The 25,465-nt window shown below is 37.5% G+C and overlaps 1 protein-coding gene across 2 annotated transcripts in view; it reads right to left on the bottom strand.

The window, feature by feature from the left end:
* The window catches only part of LY75 (lymphocyte antigen 75), a 48,937-nt gene that overhangs the window by 4,577 nt on the left and 18,895 nt on the right, over window positions 1–25,465 (bottom strand). For both annotated transcript variants that reach the window (XM_031599568.2, XM_031599567.2), the window contains exons 14-32: window positions 20,978–21,059; window positions 20,324–20,395; window positions 18,823–18,946; window positions 17,686–17,721; window positions 17,278–17,453; window positions 16,162–16,226; window positions 15,577–15,653; window positions 14,388–14,524; window positions 13,275–13,380; window positions 11,905–12,065; window positions 11,072–11,201; window positions 8,121–8,353; window positions 6,337–6,505; window positions 5,151–5,312; window positions 4,111–4,233; window positions 3,480–3,674; window positions 2,869–3,089; window positions 1,746–1,920; window positions 1,080–1,247 (exon numbers count right to left, since the gene is read on the bottom strand). In XM_031599568.2, the coding sequence (XP_031455428.2) occupies window positions 1,080–1,247; window positions 1,746–1,920; window positions 2,869–3,089; window positions 3,480–3,674; window positions 4,111–4,233; window positions 5,151–5,312; window positions 6,337–6,505; window positions 8,121–8,353; window positions 11,072–11,201; window positions 11,905–12,065; window positions 13,275–13,380; window positions 14,388–14,524; window positions 15,577–15,653; window positions 16,162–16,226; window positions 17,278–17,453; window positions 17,686–17,721; window positions 18,823–18,946; window positions 20,324–20,395; window positions 20,978–21,059 (2,612 nt within the window). The remainder of the gene's footprint in view (window positions 1–1,079; window positions 1,248–1,745; window positions 1,921–2,868; window positions 3,090–3,479; window positions 3,675–4,110; window positions 4,234–5,150; window positions 5,313–6,336; window positions 6,506–8,120; window positions 8,354–11,071; window positions 11,202–11,904; window positions 12,066–13,274; window positions 13,381–14,387; window positions 14,525–15,576; window positions 15,654–16,161; window positions 16,227–17,277; window positions 17,454–17,685; window positions 17,722–18,822; window positions 18,947–20,323; window positions 20,396–20,977; window positions 21,060–25,465) is intronic.

Here is a 25,465-nt window from a genome sequence, read left to right on the forward strand (position 1 = left end):
GAAGGAAGACAGACATTCTCCTTCCCTCAAATACAGTGTAAAGTTATGCAAGACAATTTCAGGTGACTGGTTATTCTGGCAGGTCACATAAAATAAAATGGTGTAAACTTACTGCAGCTGTACAATACTTACGTGGAAGATACCAAAAGATATGTCCCTGATTCAGAATTACTAGTCTCGTCCAAGTGATAAGCACTTTTTAAGAATTTACTTGAACAAAAGCTCAGCATTTGCAAGAACTATTCAGCATTTTGCTGAGGAAAGTTAATTTCTAAATCAATCCCCCACTGTACCTCAGATTTTCATATGCAGTGTTACAGCAGTTAAGGAGTGAGGAGAGGGAAAAGCTACAACGGGGACAGGCTCAGAGCATACCCATTCTTTACCAGTATATGCAAATAGAAGCCAGAATCTTAATTTAGAGAAAGATTACTTTCTTTTTCAATCAGTAGGCCAGGCAGGACTGAATAGAACGCTGCATTCAGAACTGGGTCTGTTAGCACTTGTTCTTCTTCCTCTACTTAGTGAGTTTAACTTCACATCATACAATGACAAAACATTATGACAGTCACTAGCTTCTGAAGTAAGAAGTTCAAAGATTCTGCACACGAGGCTGCTTAAAATTATCATTTGCAATACAGTCCCCACATAGGAGAGAAAATCCTTTCATTTGACAGAGAATTAATACTTTCAGTGACATCATGTGCCCTAATAATACCTACAAGGTATGTGTTCTGGACTATTTGATAGGGATATCTTTGAACGCAGCTAATGAAAGCCTCCAACAAAAAGCACTGCTAACAGCACAAATTTTATTTCAAATAAACCTATTTGTATAGAAATACAGTGTTTTCCTCCAAACCTTTAGCCTCAAATTTCTAAATCTTCTGTCAATGGGCATCCACTTGCCAAGAAGCTTATTGAGATGTTCAAAGCTAAAACTAGCTATTGTTTTTCCTAAATTAAGTAGAGCTGAAAAGCTGAAGTCTAACTAGTATAGGTTCTTTAGTTTTGCTTTTTAATTCTTTTGGTACAGAGGACTAGTTATAGATTGTAATGTGGTAAGAGTCTAAACATACTCAGTTTCTTGCAGACTTTCTTAGCATCTTCAATGTTATATACTGAAAAATTGTAGAAAGCCATGTCAAACGCATAACAGTGATCCTTATACTGTATCCATGGTAGTTCTCCACTGAGTTGCGAGCATCCTGAAGCTTGGCTCACTTGGTTTTGCTCTGATTGCCTCTCTGGAAAGATAAAGATATTGGAATTACTTCTCCTAAAGGAGTTTGTGCAGTTTCTTTGCTTCAGTAGCAGGAAAGTAAATATCATTAAGAACTACTTGTCTTACCAGCATCACGATTCAATTAGAATACCTTCCTTCTTCACTGCGCAGTAAATGAATTTACTTGAAAAAGAACACAAAACAAGTCCCAAAGACTTGGGAACTATCTTTCCTCTTGCCTTATAGGGCGTTTCAAAGTTTGAAGTGTGTATTATACAGATTTTGATTCAGAAAAAGATACATAAGAGTTGATACACCACAGGTGACCAAGAGATGACCAGGATTTTCTTCAGTAGAATGGAGAGAATAAATCTCCATCATATATTTAAAAGCATTCCATCATTCCTGATAGAAAATTCTTAAAGAAGTAACCCAACACGGTCTTGCAGCTCTAACTAAAGCATGTAAAGAAACAATACACAAGACAGCCGCAGAAAATATTTTAAAACATTGCACTTACCATTTGAAAAGCTATAGCAAATGGCTCCTTCAGCAACACTTGTACATTTTGCACGGTTCCAAGATCCTTTAGTATCCAACAGAACACAGTTCTCAGTCATATTTGAGTTTTCTAGTTCCCACGGATAATAGTCAAAACTGCTTCCATCTGACCATTCAAAATTAGCTTTACTTCCCTAAGTAAAGAAAAGAAAAAACTTAAATTTTCAAGCCGCTGCATACAGTTGTGGTTTTATGCTTGTCAGTCATTAGTAAGTCATGTAGCAATAGTTATCCATCAGCGAGTAATCAGTAAAAATACAAGTGTCTCACCCTCTCTATCCTAACTGAATAAATGTGTAAAACAGCATTTTCCAACCAATTCTTAACACTGAAATCCTAGCTACTTCCACTAACTGAAAAAATATGGTATCTTTTTAAGTTTAAACTTCCGGTGTGCCTGATTATTCTGTGGGGAACATCTTAATTTAATCTTGCTGTTTCATTTAAGCAGCCTATCTTCCTTGATATGAGCATTACTAGACTTGCTAACTGCTGGGCTGCAGTGAGTAGAGTTGGTTGGCTCAGGATCTGTTTGCAACATCAGCTCACACTTCAGATACACTGCTGAAAACCCTAGATAATGAAGACAGTTGTGAGAAGTGGAGGGACTCATTCAAGACCAAAAGAGTGGCACAGACAGCAAGGGTACATGTAGAAGTCATGCTTCTGCTCTCTCTGCCAACTACCTCCCACTACCAGTTCTGGAGGCAGCCCTGGGGAGCAGTACAGGAAGCAGGGCTGGGAACACACATTCCTGCTTCAAGGATAAACCAGAGATGGAATAAGATCTGTAGCTGTCTCATGGGAGAAGAGATGCACAACTTCCTATAGAGCCTTGAAGAGCCAGACATGACCTGCACTAAACAGGCTCCATAAATCCTTGCCCAACTGATTGTATTGCTTTCAATTCTCAAAGATTCAGAACTAGCAATAGTGTGTCTACATATATGGCAACTTAATATACTTTAACATATTTGACATAAAAATAGAGCTTCCACAAATCCAGAAGAAAATATTTCATGTTTTGTGCAGAGAATTATTTACAAACTCTTTTACTGAGGTTACCAAAAGTACATACTTACATCATGAATGGACAACCCAAGCCACAGTGGATAGCCATCCTGCTTGACAATATCCTCCAGAAATAACTGCTGTGATTCACTGTGTACACTTGCTAAATCACTCATATTTTGTTTGCATTCTCTCACTGCATCATACCACGTTAACTTTTTCTGAAGGATTCTGTATGTTGTGTCTCCGTGTGGAATAAACTCAGGCAGCGGAGGCTTGTGCTGCTGGGGTCCTATTTCAAAGAAAAAGAAGATAAGAAATTCTGTGCATTTCAGTCACATGACTAGGTACACATGGAAGTATTAAAAACCAGCTGTAACAATGCTGGATTTTAACAATTCAAGAGTCAGATTGTTTAATTCAAGCCGCTTATATCGTGTAAGTTATCTTCTGGTATTCTGAACACCATAAGCAGTTGATGGTAGAATACAGCAAACACATTCATTCTGATCAGAATATCACAGCAGTTAGGCACAGACTGGCTGTATGCCCACAAGAGCCCATGACAGCTGTGCCACGTGTTTCAGTGGGAAGAAAACCAAAGCCTTGTGTTTGTATACGCAGGAGGTGCTGCAGGACCAGGACTTAAATTATGACCCTCATCCAACACTCCACCACTTACCCCTTTCAATTTTGCAGGCGAGAATACTGTACACATTATAGTGATGAGCTTGCCAACTTTGAGAATAATTATAAATATCCCAGAAACCATCAAGATTTACACCAGCAAAAAAGCTGTTCTTCTTTATGATCGGTCTTCCCAGCCTCCAGTTATTGTAAGTCAGATGAGTTTCATCATACCACTTCAGAACTTTATCTGTGGAAAATATTGTGTACTTATCAAAACATTGGCACTATGTGTACAAATATCATTTAGCTTTTAAGGACATTAGCAGATATTCACTTTGGAAAAAAAATCAGCCGGGCTCTAAATTACTGTAAATTGCTTCTGTATACAATGCTAAATATGTTAGCATTACTCATCCAGGCCAACATCCTGCTTTCCAGGGAAATCAAATCTAGACAAAACAGCACATACTGGATCTAATTATGACTCAGACAGAAAGCCTGTCCAGTTATTTTCTTCTAGAAGATAAATACAAAAATAAATGATTATTGTATGTTTGCATTCAGTGTGACTTTGGTTGTATACTGAAGCACGCAAGAAGCACTTAATGCTGCAAACTGTTTTCAATCCAGTTATTACAAAAAAAAAGAAAAAAACAGAAAAAAAAAAAAAACGTAGAACTCACCACTATCATCGTAAATGACACCCAGCCAGACCCACACTGCCAGACCACTGAATGAATGAAGCTGCTCAGTAACAAAATTGTTTTCTTCTTCATCTCGAACACTCAGAACAAATGCTTCTGGGTCTGTTGAAATTTTTTTTCACATTACTTTCTTACAGATTCATCTTTCACTTACAACATAAATTACCTTTTCACAACTGTTAATAATTACTAAGATAGATCAAAAAAAAAGTAAAAGCAAGACAAAAGAACCAAATGTTCTTTGTGAAGTGAGGGAAAAAGAATTATCAAAGGTGTTATCAGCAGTGCTTCCCTCAGTTCAGGCTGGTTTAGATAAGTGAATGACTCAGCACCGGAGATTTTTATGGGTTCTACCATCACATAGAGTTTCTTGTAGTAAGAACTGTCTGTGTAGAACATAAAAATATCATCAGTCTTTCACAATGTTTTTCATACTGTTTATCTTAATACTGTACAAGAAAAAAGACTGAAATGAAATCAACTCATGAAAAATCAGTATATGGCAAGAAGCGTGCACATGTGTGCCAGGAGCAATTATTTAACATAAGAGGGAAACTTTGTAAGTATCTGCTTCATTCAGGGCAGACAAGAAAAAACCATGTGCTTTCCTGAATTGGACTGTTCTGAGCCTGTTTACTTTGTTCACTCCAGTGTTCCACAGAAAGAAGATGAAAAACAAAGGAAATGTGATTGAAAATCCAGAGTGCTGCAAAGGGCAAAACAATTACTCAAACTGTTTAAAATCAGCTGATTTTATATAAAAAAAAGAACAGGCATTTTCCATTTATTAAAACTCTCAGAATTCAGTAATTCCTAATCAATTCCCTCTCAAACATTTCTAATCAGAGCAGTGCAAGCACAAACAGCATCAGGCAGTGCAGCACTGGTACACGTTCCCAAGTGCTGCGGCCTCCCTAACTGCTGATTTTGCTGTCCTTTGAAAACAGCAACTCAGATCTGTAACTCATCTCCCTTAAGCTGGTATGTTTTTAATACCCACAGTATGAATAAATACTTACTCATTTTCTTGCATAAATGATGAGCTTCTTGAGACTTCATTTCTCGCCATCTATTTTTTGTTATCATAAAAGTGTAACAGTTGTTTCTAAATGATATCCAGGGTGTATTTTTAATCTTATGCGGGCACTTAACTTGTGTTACTTGTTCTTTTTCATTCTTCTCTAAGGAAGGGAAGGCAAACAATCAGAACATGATGTTATTTTAACAATTAATCTCACAAACAACAGTTTTCAGGCAGCATTCACAAACATGCATGAAAAATAGAAATGCCATCCTTAAATGTGTAATACATTACTGTTCTCAGTTTCTTCGTGGCAGTGAAGTATTTGTTTGTGGTTTGATTTATTTCTTTACATAACAAAAATGGCAGTAAGTGTTATAGATGCCATAGCTGGCAACACATCCCAGTTCTGTGGCTTTATTTAATACTGGGTAGGTGAGAATAATTCTTCTTGCAGCTGCTGAGTGAGTGCACCAATTAATTAGGGATGCCATATCACCAAGTATATTGCTGTAACTCAGGATGTACAGCAATGGCTTCTCCCTAAATAAAAGAAGTACATAATGGTTCACTGGGAATAAATCTGTGACAATCTCTCTGAGATCTTTTCATTTTTGAGAAAGTGGTCATGCTACATACATATCCCACCCAAAAGCTGTCCTGCTATAATATGTACATATTTAGAACGGCTTATGTGAACAGAAGATGACTTTGATGTACGCCTTTTAATTTGGCATCTACCTGTTGCCTTTCTCCTCAGTACAGCCATGTGTGTCTCCTCTGTATAGACTTCAGTCACATAAGAGATTTCTGGAGGTCTCAATATTAAGATGTTGGAGATCTCAGTGTCAAGATGTTGATAATACAATAGTACCAAGCTAGCGGACTCTTCTTCTATATGCAAGTGGGAGAGGTGAATATGCCACAGTCTTATGGAAACAGTGCAGCCAGTACAACCAGCTGATGATATAAAAGCTACACTGTGGCCCAAAGCATTCACGCTGAATTCGCTTGTAAGTAACTTGTGGATTATGATCAACAGGTGCATTTAATCCTATTTTAAAGAAGTCTGCCTCAGGGAGCGCAATAAAAAAAAAATTTTAATTTTGAAATTACAGTCTGCAATTTCCAAATATATTTAACTGTAAATGCAGCTTTTGGAAGTATTGTGCTCAGATACCTACTTTCTGATGAGTAGCAAATAGCACCTCGATTTTCAGAGTAGCAGTCAGAAGTTTTCCAGAAGCCATCAGTATCCAAATACACACACTCTTCGCTTGTCTCTTCATCATCTTCAGACCAGCGACTGAAGCTTACATGTTTCCCATCCAACCAGCCGTAATGCTTTCCACCCTACCGTTGTTAAGTGAAAGGGGTGAGCTTATTTAGTAAAAAAATATACATATAAGGTACAGAAAGTCCAGAAAGTGCTGAACGGGTGGCACTCACAGTGTCTGTCTTTGCTGTGAATTCCTCATGGTTAGACTAATTTCACAACTTGGTTGTTACTTCAATCATTATTTTAATTGCAATCGCAAGAAAATAGATTAGTTGAATTAAAACAGCAATTTTTTTGTTTAACTATGCTGTGGAGAAAGGCCTGGCTAAGAGATGTCCAAATTATATCATATGCACCTGTAAATCAATGACAGATGAAATTATCTTATTTTGGAAAACTGATAACATCTGAAAACAAGGCCCAGTCTCAGTTTTCTTCACACTGAGTCGAAAGTAAACTATTAGATATTTCACTAATTTAATAAACTAGATGTGTTTTTACCCTGGAGGATACAGGAGGAATAAGAAGATATACAACAATCATGCTATCCTTTAAGAACCCTACATTTAAGGTGTTCTGGAAATCCCCCTCACGCTTTGTAATTTAATATCCTTTGTATTTTTTTGTGTGTAAGATTCCAGCACTGGAATAACAAGCTCTGTTGACCAGTTTCATTAGAATTTCTTTTCATGTGACTTTTTAATTGTGCCCAAACAACAGAGTGTTGCAATATTGAAAAGCTACTGCACGTCTGAGCTGTACACAGCAAAATGAATCATTTGATCTTCGCTTGCAGATAAAGATGCAAAAGAGGAGGGAAAGTAAGTTGTTCTGGTCTCTTCATCAAGATCAAATGCCTGTTTCCTTTTAAAAAGTATTCTCCGTGAAGCATACACCCTAAGTTCTATTTTTCCCCTGCTTTGCCTAGAATATTCAGTAGCCCTTTACTGACACAGGAAGATCATAACAGCATAGATGCCAAATGAGCATGATGAGTCTTTCTTGTGAGGCACTTTTCAAACCACTTTTAACATTTTTCTTGGAGTTATCTCAAGACAAAACTGTTGGACACACAAAAAAATAAAAAAAACCCAACTCTGTAATCAAGTCCAACCCATTTCATAGCATTAATAGCTAAGAAAGCTCTACATGTACACCAGAGGTTCTCTGGATAATAAACATAAAGCAATAAAGCAGAACCTAACAAAAATAACATGAAGTAATGGACCAAGTTTAAGTAAATATCTCCAAAAGAGTCCAATGATTCATTTTGGATTTTGTCACTTCTAGATTCTCCCTTTTAAACTGATTTTGAGTCTTTTTACAGTGGTACTGTAAACAATGGTGATGATATCAAACGGCAGTATCAATTTCATTTCTTTAACAAAAGAGACAAAGGTAATTCCACAACCTGTGTTGCTGCTACCTACAACATATCCTTTTATGGTATGATCTTTTAAAAGAAAGTCTCTTCTTCATCAATCCATTCAGCAAATACCAACAACTCACTACATAACTTGGAGAACTGAAGATTCAGAACATTAACCTTGAGACCCTCCAGGTCATTATCACTAAAAGAAAAGCTATCCTTAAAACTCATTTATCTCTGCATTTCTTTATCCCAGTTGCTATTTCATACAACTTTAAAAAGTACCGTAAGCCACAATACAAAGGGATAATAAAACTTACATCTCTGCTGAAGAGTCCAATCCACAGTGGGAAATCATGAAGGGCAGCCTGAACAGCGAGGGAAGCCTGCTGGAACTGATCTGTGATGCTAACCAGCTGCATCTTGTGATTGATGCATGCAGCCATTGCATCATTCCACGTCAAATTCTTCAGAATTATTTTATATTGAACATTTTGATAGCTAAATGTGTCATTGAGGACTTGCTCTGTCTGGTTATCAGTAGCTCCTATACCTAAAACAAGAAATCCAGTTAGCAGGGAGCTAAGCAATAAAACACATTCCAATTTCTCTGCAACAAACAGAAAAACCTTTCTGTATTCCCCCTGGAAAAAAAAATAATCAAAAAGTATTTTCCAAGGCAGCAGATCATACTCATGATTTTAGTTAGGAGCAAATGCCTTTGACACTTTAGATAGAGAATACATGCAAATCCAGGAAGGGTCACTTTCAGCCCATCTATTTTAAAATCCCCTTCAATCTGGCTTCACATGTTTTTCTATCTGTTTTTACGTACCTGCTAAATAATGTTAGAAATTTTATTTACTGAAGGGAAAAAAGCCCACATCTTTTGTAACTTTAGTTCAATACAGCAATGGAAAAATGACTGCTCTCTGCTGCAACTGTTATACCTGATCTATTCACCTCTGTGGAGCCCATAGATTTGTGTGTATGTGAATCCAATGGGCCATAAAACTCATCTGTGCAGATCTTACAGCATACCTCACAGTCCCAGAGTTCTTTATTGCCATTCATGGATACAGGGAGAATTTATTTTATCTCCACATGCACTGAACTAATTACAGAAAACCTACCTTGCACAGGGAGGACTCACTGTTTGTGTTTTAAGTTCTGAGTCTTATTACAATTATCAGCATCGTATTGAAGGCAGACAGCTCAGTGATGCGTTGCAATTGGAGGTAATAAAAGGTGCAAACATTCCTATGGGTGGTAAATTTAAGCATGCAAAGCTGGTAGCCCCTCAGAATTGGTGCACAACCAAAAATAAGCTGACTCTTCAAAAGGCAGAAAAAGACTGACACTAAAAGGTATGTCAAACAGAAAATGGCTCACTGAGACAAAAACAACAACAACAAAAACCAATCATAATAGCATAAAAATGGCTAATTGATAGGCTGACAGGGCCATTTTTCAAAACATAAGAACTGAGAAACATCATAGAAATCTGATATTTATGCACTATTTACAGCTTTCAATAAACCATAGAAGTGACAAGGCTGAAACAGACTGTTCGCATGTTGTTTGTGTCTGCTGCCAAATGCTTTCACTTAATATACAGCTTCCAAATAAGAACCATGGAACCAAAACTGTCATCACATATCAAGGGCTATCCAAAGTGGAAACAAGTTAGTAGGGAAAATTTTGATTTCTGAACGAGAAAATAAGTAATTGCTGATAATGAACATCTGTATGGGAATCTGTATCACAGCCTGAACCTCTGACTGATCACCTGAGGCAAGCAATGAATCAGCCCTGGGAGCACAGGTGAAGGCAGTTCACCTGTGCTACCGCAAGGGGTGAAGCCTGGCTGCACCTCTCTTAGACCCTATTTAAGAGCTGACTACCAATGGGGAAGGATCTTTTTTGGAGATTGCTCCTGTTGGAGCCTTCTCAGAAAGCCCAGGACAGGGGTAAGCTTTCCATCTGTTCTTCTTTATCATGAAAACCTGTTTAGCCTAACTTCCTTGTATATTTCTTAATTACAACATCCGTATATTCACTGATTATACAGCATCTTAAGAAATTGTGCAAATCACAATCACGCCAACACTTCCATGGAACTGGAAGTTATCTTTCTTCCTATAGGATAAAGCTCGAGGCAACAGGGATTGGTCTCATAGCTGTCCCTGCAACATTCCAACCTGAATCTTCTTAAGATCTGTATCATTAATGACCAGGACAGATATATACACTGGCAGTCCCTAATCTTCTCTCATTACAACTTCTACAGCTCTGGCTAGGAGGAAGCGCATGATGTTTTGGTTAGCCCAGGCAGACAACACATTGATCTACATAGATATATAGCCAACTTCCTTTTAAATAAAAATTCATTTTCTATGACTACAACTCACCTAGCAAAGCTTTAAATTTGGACACTTGGTATTTCTAAAGTGTTTGGCAGTGGAATAAAAAATATTTTTGTGGGGATATAAATCACTTTGCCTGTTTGAGAAATAAGAAGGTAGTTATTTTCCTGGGTGTTCATTTTGCACAATTTTTTTTTTCCCCTTTTTTAAAGGAAGGTAGCATGTTAGTTATTTAAGAGGATTATTTGCATAGAGGAACATACTCAAAAGTGAGTATGCTGAATATTAGCCCATAGCAGTAATTAATGCGAGAGTAGGTATATTTGTTTGATCCAGTTCCAGTACACGGTGCCGACCAACCTACATGGCTGCATTAGATTATTATTCTAAGTTCGAATTTGCAAGGTTTGCTCTGGGATACTGATCTTAGCTTCATGAGTACATGATACTTCTTATTCTGATAATGCTAAGAAGCAGAGATGTTTAAGTTGGATGGAGGTGTTGTGAGATTTTTTCCAGAATTTCAATTCTGCCACAGTTTTACTGAGGAAGAAGGAATCGCTTGTTCCAGCTCTTGATGTACGTGGCATCAATACCCACAGAATGTTAAAGCTATGATAGGCTTAAGTATGATTTCAGTGAAACCACACAGTCAGACTCTCAAGAAAACAGATACCTTCGGAACTGGAACTGGGCGATGAAAAAGAAAAGGGAAAATTCTAAACAGTTGAAAAAAATTTCCCCAGAGCGCCCCTCACACTATGCTTTTCCAGAGTGTACCTGCTCACAGACTATAAGCATCTTGCTCTTCAAGTGCAATGATTTACACATACTAAAACGTCTTCTGGCACACGTATCTTAGCAGCAAGCTCTAACTCTAATTTATTTTGACTCTCCAGACTTACCTATAGGACGCTGGCATATACCCAAGAAGTGCCTGTCAGCGCAAGCAGTGAAATTCCATGTTCCAACATACTGAGACTTGGGATCATTGAGGATTACACCACACTGATTGTTAAATTCTTCATCAAAAAGCTGAAAACCAGAGATACACTTATCAGACTATAATAAGGTATAAACATACTTGCGTAGAGAACATAAGGCTAGGAGAACATGATCTGTCTGAACTTGTTTAAGAACATTCAAAGGAGTGGTGTAGTACAGTCTGCCTACTTTACAAACACTACCAGGTGCTTGGACTCAAAAAGAATTTGTAAGCTAGATATGGGGGAAGAACATTAAATTAATGCTTAAAAGAAGAATGCTTAAAATAAATCTTGTTTGCGGGTGTGAATCCATTACATTTATTATGCTTCACCATGGTAGAACAGCAAGCCAAATACCAATGTATGATGGTTTACAGATACATTCTGAAGTGAACCAATAATTATTGATGGCATCTTTTTGATGACTATATTTACATAGTCTATAAATTACAGATAGCAATTACAGACGAGTCATTAAATAGTTGTTTAGGTTTTCTTCCTTTACCTTTCAGTGTTCTGTATTTCAACTGAGAAGACATCATTCAAATAAAGGTCCATATAAACAGAATTCCATTGCTGTTAGTCACTCTGTTTGCCAATTAAAGTCACCATCTGGGGGAATCGATCTGTTTTTTTATTTATGTTTCTTTTGGCTTTTTTTTTTTTTTCCTTTCTCTTTTGATACAACCAATATTCAAAATTTCATTACTCAATAGTCCAGAGAAATCTAATAGTCCAAAATCAGAACTTACATCCAGTGGAATTTTCCTCAGTCTTCCTGTTAGGAGTGGGTGAAAGTTACTATACAACAGTCTGCTCTCATCTATCCACTTGTTTTCTCTTGTGCTGAACAAAAACTGCAAACCAATCCAAATATCTCTCGGCATTTGAGGAAGCAAGGATGTTATAAAATCTGTTGGACAAAATCGTAAATGTACATACTGTGGTTCAGACAGCAGCAGCAAACACTTGAAAAACATTTGCATTAATAAGGAAATGCGACTCCATTTTTTATTAGCTTCATTTTCCTAGACCCTCAAGGTTTTCAAATGCTCTTCATCCCTTCCTTTTGTAATCAACCCCAGGGGTGTTATCTTCTATCTGAACAGAGCAGACTATTTGTATTTGTCCTCCAAATCTTCAGATGAGGAGCAAGCAGTGTATTTAACTTGGCTTTGCATCCAGTACTTTCTATCCTTGCACTTAAAAAAAATTTCAGAAGCTGTTTTTCCACAAGTCTGCAATATTTTCTGTTGCTTCTCTGTGGAAGAACTTCCCCCCGCCCTCTCCAAACTGATGGAGGAAGTCATGTCTCCCATCTAGAAAGACGGAGATGTACCCTGTAAAGCAGAACCATTTCTTGGATTCTAGCAGTTTGCTGACCCTACCATCAAAGTAAGTAGGATTGGAAAAGGAAGTCAGGATTAAATGGAAAAAAAATTCAGCCAAGGAAACCTTAAAACTCAGACCTTTCTTACTGAGCATTTTGGAATGAAACAATGGCCTTCAGTGAACCCCCAGGCACCAAAGGCATTCGCTGAGCTTGTCTAGATTAGGGAGACAAATTGAAGCTATGTAATTAGCTACTGCTGACATGTCTTACCTCCTGGCCAAATGCCAGGCTGGCCTCAGCCTATTTTCTGAGCAAGACAAACCCATGGAAGATTTACATGTCAGAACTAGCTACCTCCTAAGGCCACTGAAGGAGCCCACAGAAAGAGGCACGCTTCTGTAAGATAGCACCTTCATTTATTCCACGTATGTGGCTTTTGCAATTGAGGAGTTGGTGATGGGACACAGCAACAACTACAGCTTTTAAAGTACAAAGACTACAGTGCCAGTTACGTTTTTAAGTTGCAAACCATAACATGAGAGTTTTTCATCTTTTACCCTTATTTTTTACAACAGGTTAAGTTAAAATGCTTGCTGACCGTATTTCCATCTTAGGTTTCTAGCACAGCAAACACCAGATAGTGCATTTTTAATCTCTTAATCTTGGATTTTTACAATGCTCCTGGTGCACCTTAAAAGAAGCGAGATTTTATGCTCTAGCTCTTAAGCAGAACTGTACTGAGTTTGGAAGAGAAGCTGCATATTCACAAGTGCCCCCAGCTCACCATACCTTGCTCAGCTTGACTTGAGATGCATGGAAGAGAGCCTCCAAAAGTTACACACTTTTCATTAGCTGCATTAAATGTTAAGAACTCGGATTTCATCTTTAGGAAGCACTGCAAAAGAAACGTACAATTTTCTTTGTGCTATTGCTTCCTAGGAAGTAACTGATAAGAAAACCAACCTTAAAATTTTACTTCATGTCCTGTAATTAAACATAATTACTTTTTCTCAGAAACGGGATATCAGCTGCATGCCCTCCTGGTTATATTAACAGAATAACTAAATATAAAAATGACCAATGAATAGTCCCTCATTCACTGAGGATCAGAATTCAGTAATTTTTAATTAGCTATATCATGATTTTAAGAAAGAGAATTCATACATGAAAGTCAATTGGGTTGGGCCACGTTTCCTTTATTGTAATGTTCTATATTGTGAGAGAAACAACTTGGGAACTCAAAAGCTATATTGTGCAATGATTTGATATAAAGCAGCAAACCTTGGCACAGTGTAATGTGCCAGATTTGATGCGCGCTCCTTTTTGTGTTCAGAGAACAGCAGCAGGCCACAAAAGAGGAATCACAATCTCACTAAGATTTCAAATGACTGCCTTGAAACATAGAATTGAAATTTACTACAGTACGGCTTCTGACTTCTGGTTGGTCCCTTATTAAAAAGCTTCTTCTAATTCCTAATCAAGTGAAATCCCTAAATTGGTTTGCGAAGCAGAACGCCTGCCAGCTTGCTGGCTGCATATGATTTACTCATCAAGAGAACCAAGATATTTCAGCCACAGAAATCTCATCCTCTTCTTCTCTAATCCTTTTCTTTCTTAAGAGCAGAGCCCAAGATTAGACAATAAAACCAAAATTCTTGAACTTCACCATGTGGTGAGGGAAAAATGAAAATCCTGAAATTACTGCTTTGAAAAGAAGCAGCAGCAATTCTGCATACGCAACAGAGAACTAGAGGGGATGATTTTAAATCACTGCACATAGTTTCCAAAAGCAATCCCACAGTTCATTCCTAAACATACTACATTTTCTCTCTTAGCAGGGCACTCCAACTTACTGATCTCCAAAAGATAGGTACTGATCACTGAACTGTATTATTTCTATACCTTATTCTGAAATCGAAGCCAACCCTTAGGACAACCTCCTGTGACTGGGCGGTAGCTGGGATCGTGTTTCTCCAGCAAGGAGGCATTATTCTTCTCACAAATGAAGGGCAGCTTCATGTTACAGTTAACTGGGTAGTCTGCAAAAAAGTAAGTTTTGAAAAACAGTTATGACAATTTCTACCATGCTCTAATTTGTATACATACATGGACATGAAAAAGACCGTTCTGAAGCAAAGTCCTTTTCAGTACAACCACACTGAAGTACAAAACAACATAAAGCTTGAAAAGTAACAGCAGAGCAAAAGACAAATGTAAATGCTTTATGTATCAGACAATACTGTACTTTTCTTACAGATCCAGATTCCAATCTCTTACTCTGAGTTCAACAGAAAAAAGTTGGATTTTAAAAAAGATTTTGAATGAGGACTAATGGCACTTTATAGCATAGAAGGTGCGTGCTCTAAAACCCATTGAAGCCAAAAGAAACACTGAGAGTCTGCCCTGTACTATTGCTTTCCATTATTTCAAAATTAACTAGACTGGCCTCCTAGTTAAAAAGATTTTTTGGTTAGCAGAGATGAAAACAGGTCAGCAGTATATAACAGAAAAATATGCTTTGAAGTGGAAATGATAATAGATGGGATAACTATTTAGTATCCAGAGATCACAGATTTTTCCCTAGTATGAAGCATTGCTGATAGCAAACAGCTTCAAGTACCACAAGGTTGGCTTTTCCACTGCTTTGTTTACCTCTTCCGGTAGGACTCCACTACTTAATGAAATTTACATCTCCAGCTGCACATGCAGTTGCAGGTATTCAGTCAATCTACTCTAACACTTAATTTTCAGAACTTAGAATATATTGCATATGTACAAAAAGGAGAACAGCCAAAAAAAAAAAGAAAAAAGATTTCACCCAATTAATTCATTTAGGCTACAAAAGGAGCTAATGATCAATCATTGTTACCAATCAAAAAAGAGTTCACATTTCCCTCTGGTCATCAAAAAATATTATCAGGGCTTCTCCCAAGAGCAAGAAATAAATGATTCAAAATTGAATCTGATTATTGCCAAGAAGATATTTGCTCCTAATTCAGTATCAATTTGCAATCTGTATCAGAGTTTCAGCAGAATAGTAATTACTTCATAACAATGACTAGAAAGGGCAGAAGAATAAAAATAACCATACCTCTATACCAGCTCTTCTTAGAAACATACCAGCAGTCCCTCAGGGATCGATCGTGGAAACGTGGAAATAACTGTAAACTGGATACAAACATTTCAGAGTCAATCTCCAATCCATTGGGATCTTCAGATGGTAACTCTGATAGAAACAGAGCCAGTGCATACAAAAATCTGGGCTCAGAACTGTTTCTAGGAGATGCCCTACGCCACTGGAAAGGACATGGGAAGAAACTAGACCAGGAACAAATATTTGGTAGGTTCAGCAGTTATGTAGTAGTACCATGCCCAAATTAAGGAGATGTGCAGAACAAGGGTAGATTATTCACTGCATGCTGCAATTGCTTGCATGCTGTCAAGTCAAGAGAGCATAGTGGACAAGAGCCTTTCTAAAGTATTTTTGAAGCAGTGTATTGCTACAGTATTTTGGAAAGCTAAGATTTTGCTCATAAGAAGCCCGTGATCCTTTGCAGCAGCCTTGCACAATGCAGCCTTTGCTGTGAGGCATCCCAGCTCTACAGGACTACAGCATAAGTTCTCCACAACATTACCTAACTGGGTCAAGCTTAGAATAAAGTAGTATGCTACATACGGTGAATGATAGCTGTAACCATAATCAATAAACTTCAGCCACCACTTCTGTTCACTGTTTGATAACTGTGGAGAAAAAAAAAGGTAATTTTACAGATTACAGAAACAGCTCTCCAGACTCCCATCATCAGTAAATCAACGACAACATTCACTTTGATTTAAAATATTTCTTTTGAAATGTATAAGAATTATAGTTCTTCAAGAATAGAGAAGGATACAGATAGATATGAATGTGCCACAATAATGGACACCTGCACCTACTATTAAAAAAAAGCCCATATTTTCCACTGTGAGAACAAAGCTAAGAGAGTGTTGCAAGGTTTCTCATGAGTACATGCCAGAAACATCACTCCTACAAAATTCATAGCAGCAGTGCTACCAAACAACCAGGACACAGCTGCAAGCAACTCAAAGCAGATGTGGTTTCACAGGACCTTACACAGAGTAATTCTGTGCTTCCAGCAGACAGTCCACCAATGAATAGATCATGAATAGGGTAGAGGTTTAAAAGGTCAAATCTTCAGTCTCTCCTGCCTTGTGATCTCTATTTCCAGGTAGAATTGTCAGAAGAAATTTCACCGAGAGTGCTTACAAAATGCTGATTTTGGAAAGTGCCTCACAAGCCTGAAGACAGGCACTAACAGAGGTGCTGAAACATGAAATGCTTCTCTAAGATTCCCTAGAAGAATGCATTTATGTGCAGTGAACACCACAAACCCTTTCTGTAAAGGCTATCAAACCATCACTGCATTTTTAATTAAATCCTCTCCTCAGGTAAGAAATTATATGCTATCCATGAGTAAAACTAATAGCTGGGGCAATTGTTAGTCAAGTATTTGCAGAAAATGTGGTGCATACAAATGAAGAGAGATTTTCTCTTCATTTGGAGATTTTTTTTTTTTTCCAGTGGTTGAGGCTACTTTCAAATTTAAGAATTCTTTTACAATACTGACATTGTATTTTTTCAACTCATCTTTTTCTTTTAAATACAATTAAAAACAATTAAGGCCAATACAATAAGAAAGGAAATTATGGACTAACATTGTTGTAATATTGGAAAAGCTGGCAACAAAACTTCCCTGTAGTAAAAAGTATCTGTTAGATTAAACTTCCTTACCTTTTCTATCTGAGATAGTATTGTCCTGAGTTTTGGGTAAGACTCCACAGAGGCCAATTCACTATCATTTTTCTGACAGTAGGAAATAGCTTCTTGAAAGCTCAGGTTTTTATCTGGTACAAACCACAGCTCTGCTCCATCAACAACAAGTGGGACTCCATGAATTCCAATTTCATCTATGCAGAAGAAGTACTGCATTAGAAATCAACTCTGAGAAACTTGTTCTTTTTCTTAATATAATAAATTTAAGTTTGACACCAGGAAAAGTCAACACTTATTCTTGCACTTAAATGCTATCAGTCATGACATCCTGCTATTATCCAAAAGGCATATACAACAAAACTAGTAAAATATATAACAGCAGTAACTATATACGCAAAGTCAAAGGGTATCCAGAAGTCCATTTACCTGGTATATACCACTCAGGTGTCTTTGGAGTGCTACCTGGCAGAGAAAAAAGGAACAGTCACTTCCAGTTCACCTTCTAGTGAAACTGTGCTCATACATAACAGGAGTGATGTGTTACACTTGTGCTTCTCAGTATGCACGATGAAGGGAAAAACAAGGAGGATGAAGTCTTGCATAGGTTTAATAGTTAAAAACATGCTGATTAAAAATGAGTGAAGTCTTTCCATACCTCAGCCTTAAATACGTCTGTGAGCTTTTTTTTTTTTTTCTCCCAAGAAAGATATATAAGCATCAAAGTAATATTTTACCTATGTCCCCCTAGGACAAGGAAAGTTTCATGTCCTAAAACGCCTTTTAATGACCTAGTAAAGCACAAAAGCCTACTGGATTACAGCACCTCTCATACTGCATGAAAAATGTGGATCTGTGCAGAGATGCCATGCCATTCCTCTGCACTCCGACTCCTCTGTCCCACTACAATGAGGAGCTACTTCAGCAACTTTACCAGAATTAAAGAGGTTCATTCACCTGAGGAAGAAGCAAACTGTATACCCAAGATGTCTGGTTTTTTAGTTACAAGTATCACTTGACTTCTATCATCTCACCTACTGAGTAGTCACTTCATGCTTCACGGGAAAAGAAGGAATACAAGAACAGTGATACTACATCCTTCTCCTCATGGTCATTTTCTGATGTCTTTGAGCATTCTAAGTACACCGCCTATGGCACAGACAAGGCATCTCATGTACTGACCTCTAACGGTTCACAGAAGAAGTACAATAAAACATTGGAAAGTTTCTGCTAGAGGGCAATAACGATGGCTCAATAGCAGATATCTTTTTTTTTTTTTTTTTTTTTTTTAAGAATACCAAGAAAAATGATGTCTTTCTGAAGCTTATTACCCTAGTTCCTGCTTGCATTTCTCTGCTGCCTATTTTATATCTTCCAATTTGATCATGAGCAATATTTCAGATGTGCTGACCTACTCTTGGCTAGTTAGACCTAAACTACTTAAGGCTCAACTTCAAATTCCACCAACTTTAATTCATAAAAACTGTTAACACAAAGGAACTAAAAACCTGTAAACAAACTCTTTTATACAAAAAGCATGTAAAAATGCATGTAAATGCAGTTTACCTTTAGTTATCTGGCAGACCCATTCAAGTTTAGCATCACAGTCAAAAGGCTTGAAATAAAACTCCAGGTCTCTGCCTTCATGGAAATAAAATCTCCAAAATGATCTCCTCGAAAACTGAAAGGTCTGTATAAAATAGGAACAGAGAATTGAATTAGTATGGTATGGATTGGCAAAACATGAAATGAAATTGTATTACAAAAGTACTTTGGTGAAGTCATCATGTCCATTCCAGGCAACTTACTTTATAAAACTGAGCAGATACAACTTTTAAACTGTAACTCTCGATGCTAGCCAAGTTTATGAAGCAATTGGATAAAACGTTTAACGTTTTTAAGGTTTAGCCTATGTACAGAAGCACTTCCTTGCAACATTGTTCCTTCTTTTTTTTTTTTTTTTTTTTTTTTTGTAGCACAGGGGTCTTGTCTCTGCCTATTATTGAATTCTCTGTTACAACTGCTTGCCCTGAAAAAAACCTCATTTCTCCTCAGAAGAAGCACCCATCTGAATTAGCATAGAAATAATATTTTAATATAAGATTGTTTCTTAGAATGAAGTCTTGCTGGTCTCCTCAATAAGGAGAATTTTGTTTCATTTAGTGAAAAGAGCACATGTCTAGATTTAGCAAGAAAAGAAGGGAGGTTACTATATTTACAATGCCTCCTTCAAAGTGCTCTTCTTGTCTCATGCTTACATCAGCTTCTTACCTTAGAGTCACAAACACAGGGGAAGAAAATGAGGGGAAATGGCTGAGAACAGAAACAAAGGAATACAAGTATTGTTTCCTGCAATAAGTCAGAAAAGCTGAAGTGGTTCTAAGTAGGTTAATATAATGGGCAATGTTGGAATGATCTACAAAGTCAGGTGATGCTTCAGGAAACTTAAGGGACATAATACAACTCATGCCACTGAGACTGAAATAAAAAATAAGCTATGAAGTACATCTTGAATGAAAAACTGAAACAACAAGTACAGTCTACTTCACAAGTAAGCAAAGAAATACAGCAAACACAAGCATACACGCTCTACTCTGGCTACTGCATCCCATCACCCTGTTTCAATCATATTCTTTATTGGTAATTCAGAAAAAAAACTAATCAAGGTGTTAAAAGTTATTTCAGAGTTCTAGTTGGTTTTTCTTTCTTTTTTTTTTTTTTCTTTTTTTTTTTAAAGATTCCATGTTATGTTCTTAGGTGTTATGAACAATATTCCATGGATTTATAGCATGGCATTATGAAACAGAAAATAGTGTTAACATATTTTGTAGTTCAGAAGAAGTCTTATGACAGATCAGCATTAGCAAAGCACTCAGTTCATTAAAACTGCTTGAGGAAGGGAAATGCAATACTAGGTACAGATTAATGAAGGGAACATCAGCAACCTTTTACTCTACAAAGAAAACTTCTTCAGCAGTCAACCTAAATTCAATATACAGCAGGAGTATTTCTTCCAAGTACTTTTATGTATAAACATGCTGTCGTTATTAAAAACCTTCAAACTAACCTTTAAAGCAACACAGTCCCTTGTGTCATACTCATCTTCCAGATAATCATGTGGCAAGACAAGACTAGTTACCTGCAAGAGGGACAAGATGAAAGAATGATTACTTCAGGACTATTTTTGCTATGGCAGCCTCTTTAAACTTGCAGTCCCGTGAGGTTTTGCACCATTAGAATGCACATTAAAAGGCAATAATTGCATCAGAAAGTTTAAAAAATACCTGTTATTGTAGCGGAAAAATAAATTTAAAAACTCTCACAATTTCAGGCAAATAAAATCAACTCCAGTTAAGAAGGTATTTTTGGAGAAATCTGTTCTATCAAGATAAACTGATAAACTCTTCCCTCTGCTGTTGCATTAAGACATCTTTTTTCCTCCACCAACTCTTAGATATTTACTACTATATTTCCATTAAAATATTTTAATGTGATTGAGACAGATATCAGGTTAACTTAATTAATAATATGTTTTTAAATTGGAAAAAGATATGGCTTTAATTGGAAAACTGCCTGGATAATGGCACTTAAGTGCACAATCCTCTGAATTATTCATCTGTTGAAAAATGTGCCATAATTTTACTGAAGTATTTGTAAATTTATTTTTCAATCTAGTCCAAGAAATCAGGACACGACATTTCCTGGTTAAAAGTTAACTTACGGGTTTATCATCACTCCATTGCCAGGTTCCCAAAGAATCTGGACTCCTCTTATTCATTCCAATCCATACCCATCTGTCATTACTGTAAAGAAACAAAATAATTTTTAAGCCAACTATATGTATCAACACAGCTAACAGAAAAACTAAGGAATTGCATTACTTAGTATCAAGTAAATACTTAGTATCAAGGGCCAGAAGTTCACTGTACATTGTAGCAGGTAAAGCAGAAAATGGGCCTAGAGGGTAGGTCTTCTTTCCATTTCCATTTAAGAGGATGTGTTGGTTAGTTTTCTCTGTGGTCTAGGCAAGAGAAGTAAATCAGGTAATTCCTTCATTCAGTGAATTACCACTTCAACAGTTGTCACTTGAAATGGAGGTCTCTTTTCCATACTTTTCTCCCAGACTATCACAGGGGGTTATTTGGCTTGCTTCTCCTCATCCACCTCCAGGTCACCTCTCTCAAACACACTCTTCCTCAAACCACATGAAAACTTATATTCTCACAAAACAGTGGACTTCTTTTTTTCCCTCAGGTTTGTCAGCGATACAAACAAACCCAGCACAGGTACATTCTTGAACTTTGCAACTTCAGAGAAGGGGCACAGTCAGTTAAACTGCAAGTTTAGTTTTGTGCTGCAGCCTATACTTTTTTAAATACCATTTTTGTTCTAGATACTGAAGCTTAAGACCATTCACTCCAATCTGCTAGCATGCCCAAGAACAGTAAGAGTTGGTAACTGCTGAAAGCAGCAGAGAGAAAAACCACAGTTTTCTAATGAAATTACAGCCAACATGAAACCCAACTGCAGCGAAGTATCAGAGAGACACACTCATTAATGTGTTCTGACAGACATAAAAAAGCTCCAGTGCCACAGTAGAGGGTTTCTGTAAACACTTATCTGGCCTGCTGTTACATGAACTGATGTTGTACCAAGTGTAGAGAAGGATATTTGAAGCAATGCAGAATATTTAAGATACTAGCTTATTAAAAAGAACTAGAGGCTTTCTTTTCTAGCATTTAAAAATAAAGGGGAAGGCATATAATTACTCTTGTCAACAAACTAGGACACTGAGCCCCCAAGAGGAATAACTTTATGAGGAAAAAGTACATTGTGACTGAAGGAACCACAGCTCAGAAACAAATCTGGACTCAAAATGCAAAAGAGATTTCCGGCCAGCAGAGGTCAGAGTTTGGAGACGGCTTCTAAATAGTGGTGACAAACTATCAGACTGATTTTAAGATAGAACTTGGCAAGTTTGTGAATGTAAGTAATGTAAGTGTATTATGTAGAGGGATGAACCCTAAACCCAGCTTAACGGCACAAGAAAAGTTAAGAAACCCCAGGGCAACACGAAGAAACTCTTTGTTAAGACTGTGCCACTACCTTCTCACACATATCACCATAAAGATACTAAACTGCGCCTGAAACAGCTGACAGAACAGCACCAAAAAAAAAAAAAAAAAAAAAAAAAAAAAAAATTAAAAAAAAACGCAAAAAACGCACAAACCACTGGAACAGCCTGCAAGAAGCTGAGGATGTATTCCCAAGACCTTAATACTGAAGTGTGAAAAAAATTAAAATTTCAAGAGTGGCTTCACAAAAACAGGTCTTAAAGCTTGCCCTTGGGACTTGGATCTATGACAAATAACAGCAAAGCCCAGAGTATGTAGGTGAGGCATGTGAAATCCAGGAAATCCAGAAAGGGCAATGGTGCTTTACTTGGTAGGGCTCCTATTAGGAAGATAAAGCATCAAACCACCAACAAATCAATTTTTTCTGTTTTTCTTTTCCCCCCTTCTAAACTCCAGTTTTAAATTCAAACATTAGTGCAACAGTGTGATCACACTGGTGTGATCTTATCATACTGAACAGTCTTAAGACTTTTAATATCACCAAAGAATCCTCAGTGACATCAGCCTAAATGCCCCTCATCACTCCAGCCGGAAACTGAGACATCCACCAACTGTCAACCAGCTAAGTGGCCTTTGGCAATTTGCCTTTAGGACTTATTTTGCCATTCTTTCCATTTATGAAGCATTATTGTTCTTTCCAATTATGAAGCAGACACTGCTTAGCCCTCCCCTCCTAGTCGTCACTACAGGCCGAGTACAATTCAAGGCAATCATCACAGAGGAACATATGCCATAAAAAAGAAGTCGAGACACTCATTTCACAAGTATCTGCAGTAATTACCTAAGGAACTAGAGTGATTTTTCAGTCTTTCAACTCAAAGGGCTTCTATGTTACAAAGTAAATAAATAAAAATAAATAAAAACTGTGTCAGGTCAAGAATTTCTCCAGCCTATCCCCTAGTTCACAGCTATTAGTCTTATTATAATAAGGGTTTCCAGCTGACAGGGCACTTGCAGGTTAACCTACATTTTGGAATTCTTTAGAAATGAATGTAGTTCAGTGACTGTTCCACTGCTCTTGACAACACATCTAAGCTTATCTAAAGACATCTAATAAGCCCTCAAAATTATACTGTCACCTCATCATGGAAAAATGCCATTAAGCATGTAAGACAAGTATGACAAGGCTCTTCTGCAACTAGGCTCGCAGCAAGGGACCTGCTTGTACTTCACTTATCTGTTCTCACTGCAAAACATTTCAAACCCATCCAGAAGACTGTTATCAAAATAGATTTATGTTTGCCAGAGCATTCTTTGAGCTGCATTCCCAGAATGACCTCTAAAATCTAGGCTATCCTGAGTTTTAACCTAGAAAATAGATGCAAAGTGTGCTCTATATGGACTTCACGCTGGTTCACAATGAAAGACCCTAAATCTCCTGTAATCCCTGCAGAATACCACTGACTTATCTCTCATACAGAACTAGAACTTCATAAAAGCCAATCTTGTGCAGGAGTCAATAAATATTGTTTAGATCAGTGTGACTGTGATGCAAAACTGTATTTTTTCTACTATCCTATTCTAACTGCTGAAACAAAAGAACACAAGATGAAGAACCTAAGCAAACTACCATGGTGTGCAGCTCTTCACAACTCTGGATAAAAGGTAAACGTAACAAACACACACACACGACCTACAAGTACTTATGCTTCTGAGAGCAATATGCATGAAGCCACTTGATCCCTGCTCCTCTCTCTCTAGCAGGCTGCTGCCACCGACTGAACCTCCATCCAGCTCATTACCTACTCTGGCAGAAGAGCAGAGGAGCAGTGCTAACACAGTTACAACAACTTCACTTCAGTGACACTTCACTGCTGTTTTGGCAAGCACGCTGAGAATAAAGATCAGTTTTCTTGCAAACTCCCATGTTGGCTTTCTAGATTCTGCGTAGTTACAGAAGCAGAGCTGTGCATACAAAAGGCAACTGGTTTCGTTCCAGTAAGGTGTCCTCACAGCAGTAATATTTCTAAGCAATCCAAGCTGTTCCTCTCCTTGTGCCCTGCGCTGCTGCCAGCTATAAGCTACAAAACGCCCAGAAAAACAACTCTAGTAGAATGAAAGTAAGATAACAGGATCTGTTCTGCCTGTATTGTGTCCCTTGAAGTAAAAAGAGGTTATCTCATATTTCTCTCAGACAGGAAGGCTGGCAGGCAAAATTTATTTTCCTTCACAATGGCAATTGCCTGACTTGGCTGAAGCTGTCCTAGTTCTTGTTTGCCTCTAAGGTGGAATCCGAGTAAAGAACAAAATGGACTAGGCAAGCTGCCCTTTTCCTGGTGAACCAAACTGACTCTTGCTAACATTTGAAAACAAACAGTTCTCAATGACTCACTGGAGAACTGTGCAAAGTGGGGAAAAAACGAAACCAAAAAAGCCGAGGTGTGGCTCCTTCCCTCAGCCGAAATAACCGCGCTGAGTGAATACCTCAGGTCAGAGTTTGCACTGAGTAAACACGGGACAAACTGCGTGCCAGCAAACCCTGCTAGCTGATCACTCCTAACTTTACCCTACAATGATTTCTTCCAGGTACCTAAACTGACTGCTTTTGGTGAAATAATCCACTTGTTTTTTCCTCTCTCCTTTTTCAAATGAGCTTATTTTTAGACAAGCTACCCACTGCTCCTGATCTCTAAAATACTTCTTTTAATCACCATCTCTGTGTAATTTAAAAGCGTAAATAATGTCATGAAGTGCTTGTAAGTTGCTTGTAAGTTGTCTAAATGCTTAAAATGTTTTTATACAACATCATATTTGCTACATTTGTGTTCAGAAAGCTCTGCAATGTTTCAGAAGAGGTTAATCCAGACAAAAATACTGTGTCTGGGGTTGCACTTGACAGGTGTCAATCTGACTGCAAGCCAGTTTACTCTGAGCTCAAAATATTGCCCCTTATTTATATGCAGAGTGCAGTGTATTACCCCTTAGAATATCAGAATTCTGGTAGAATAATGCTGAAATACCAGGACCTTCTTTCTTTCAGGCTGTTGTGTTTTCTGATACATGGGAACTCTATCGGTATCATGAGTCAGGTGATTTTCTGGAGTGACAGAAGACTCCTCCATTAAGCCTCTAAC

This window comes from Phasianus colchicus, chromosome 7 (genome assembly GCF_987193195.1).
Source record: "Phasianus colchicus chromosome 7, bPhaCol1.hap1.1, whole genome shotgun sequence".
NCBI lineage: Eukaryota > Metazoa > Chordata > Aves > Galliformes > Phasianidae > Phasianus > Phasianus colchicus.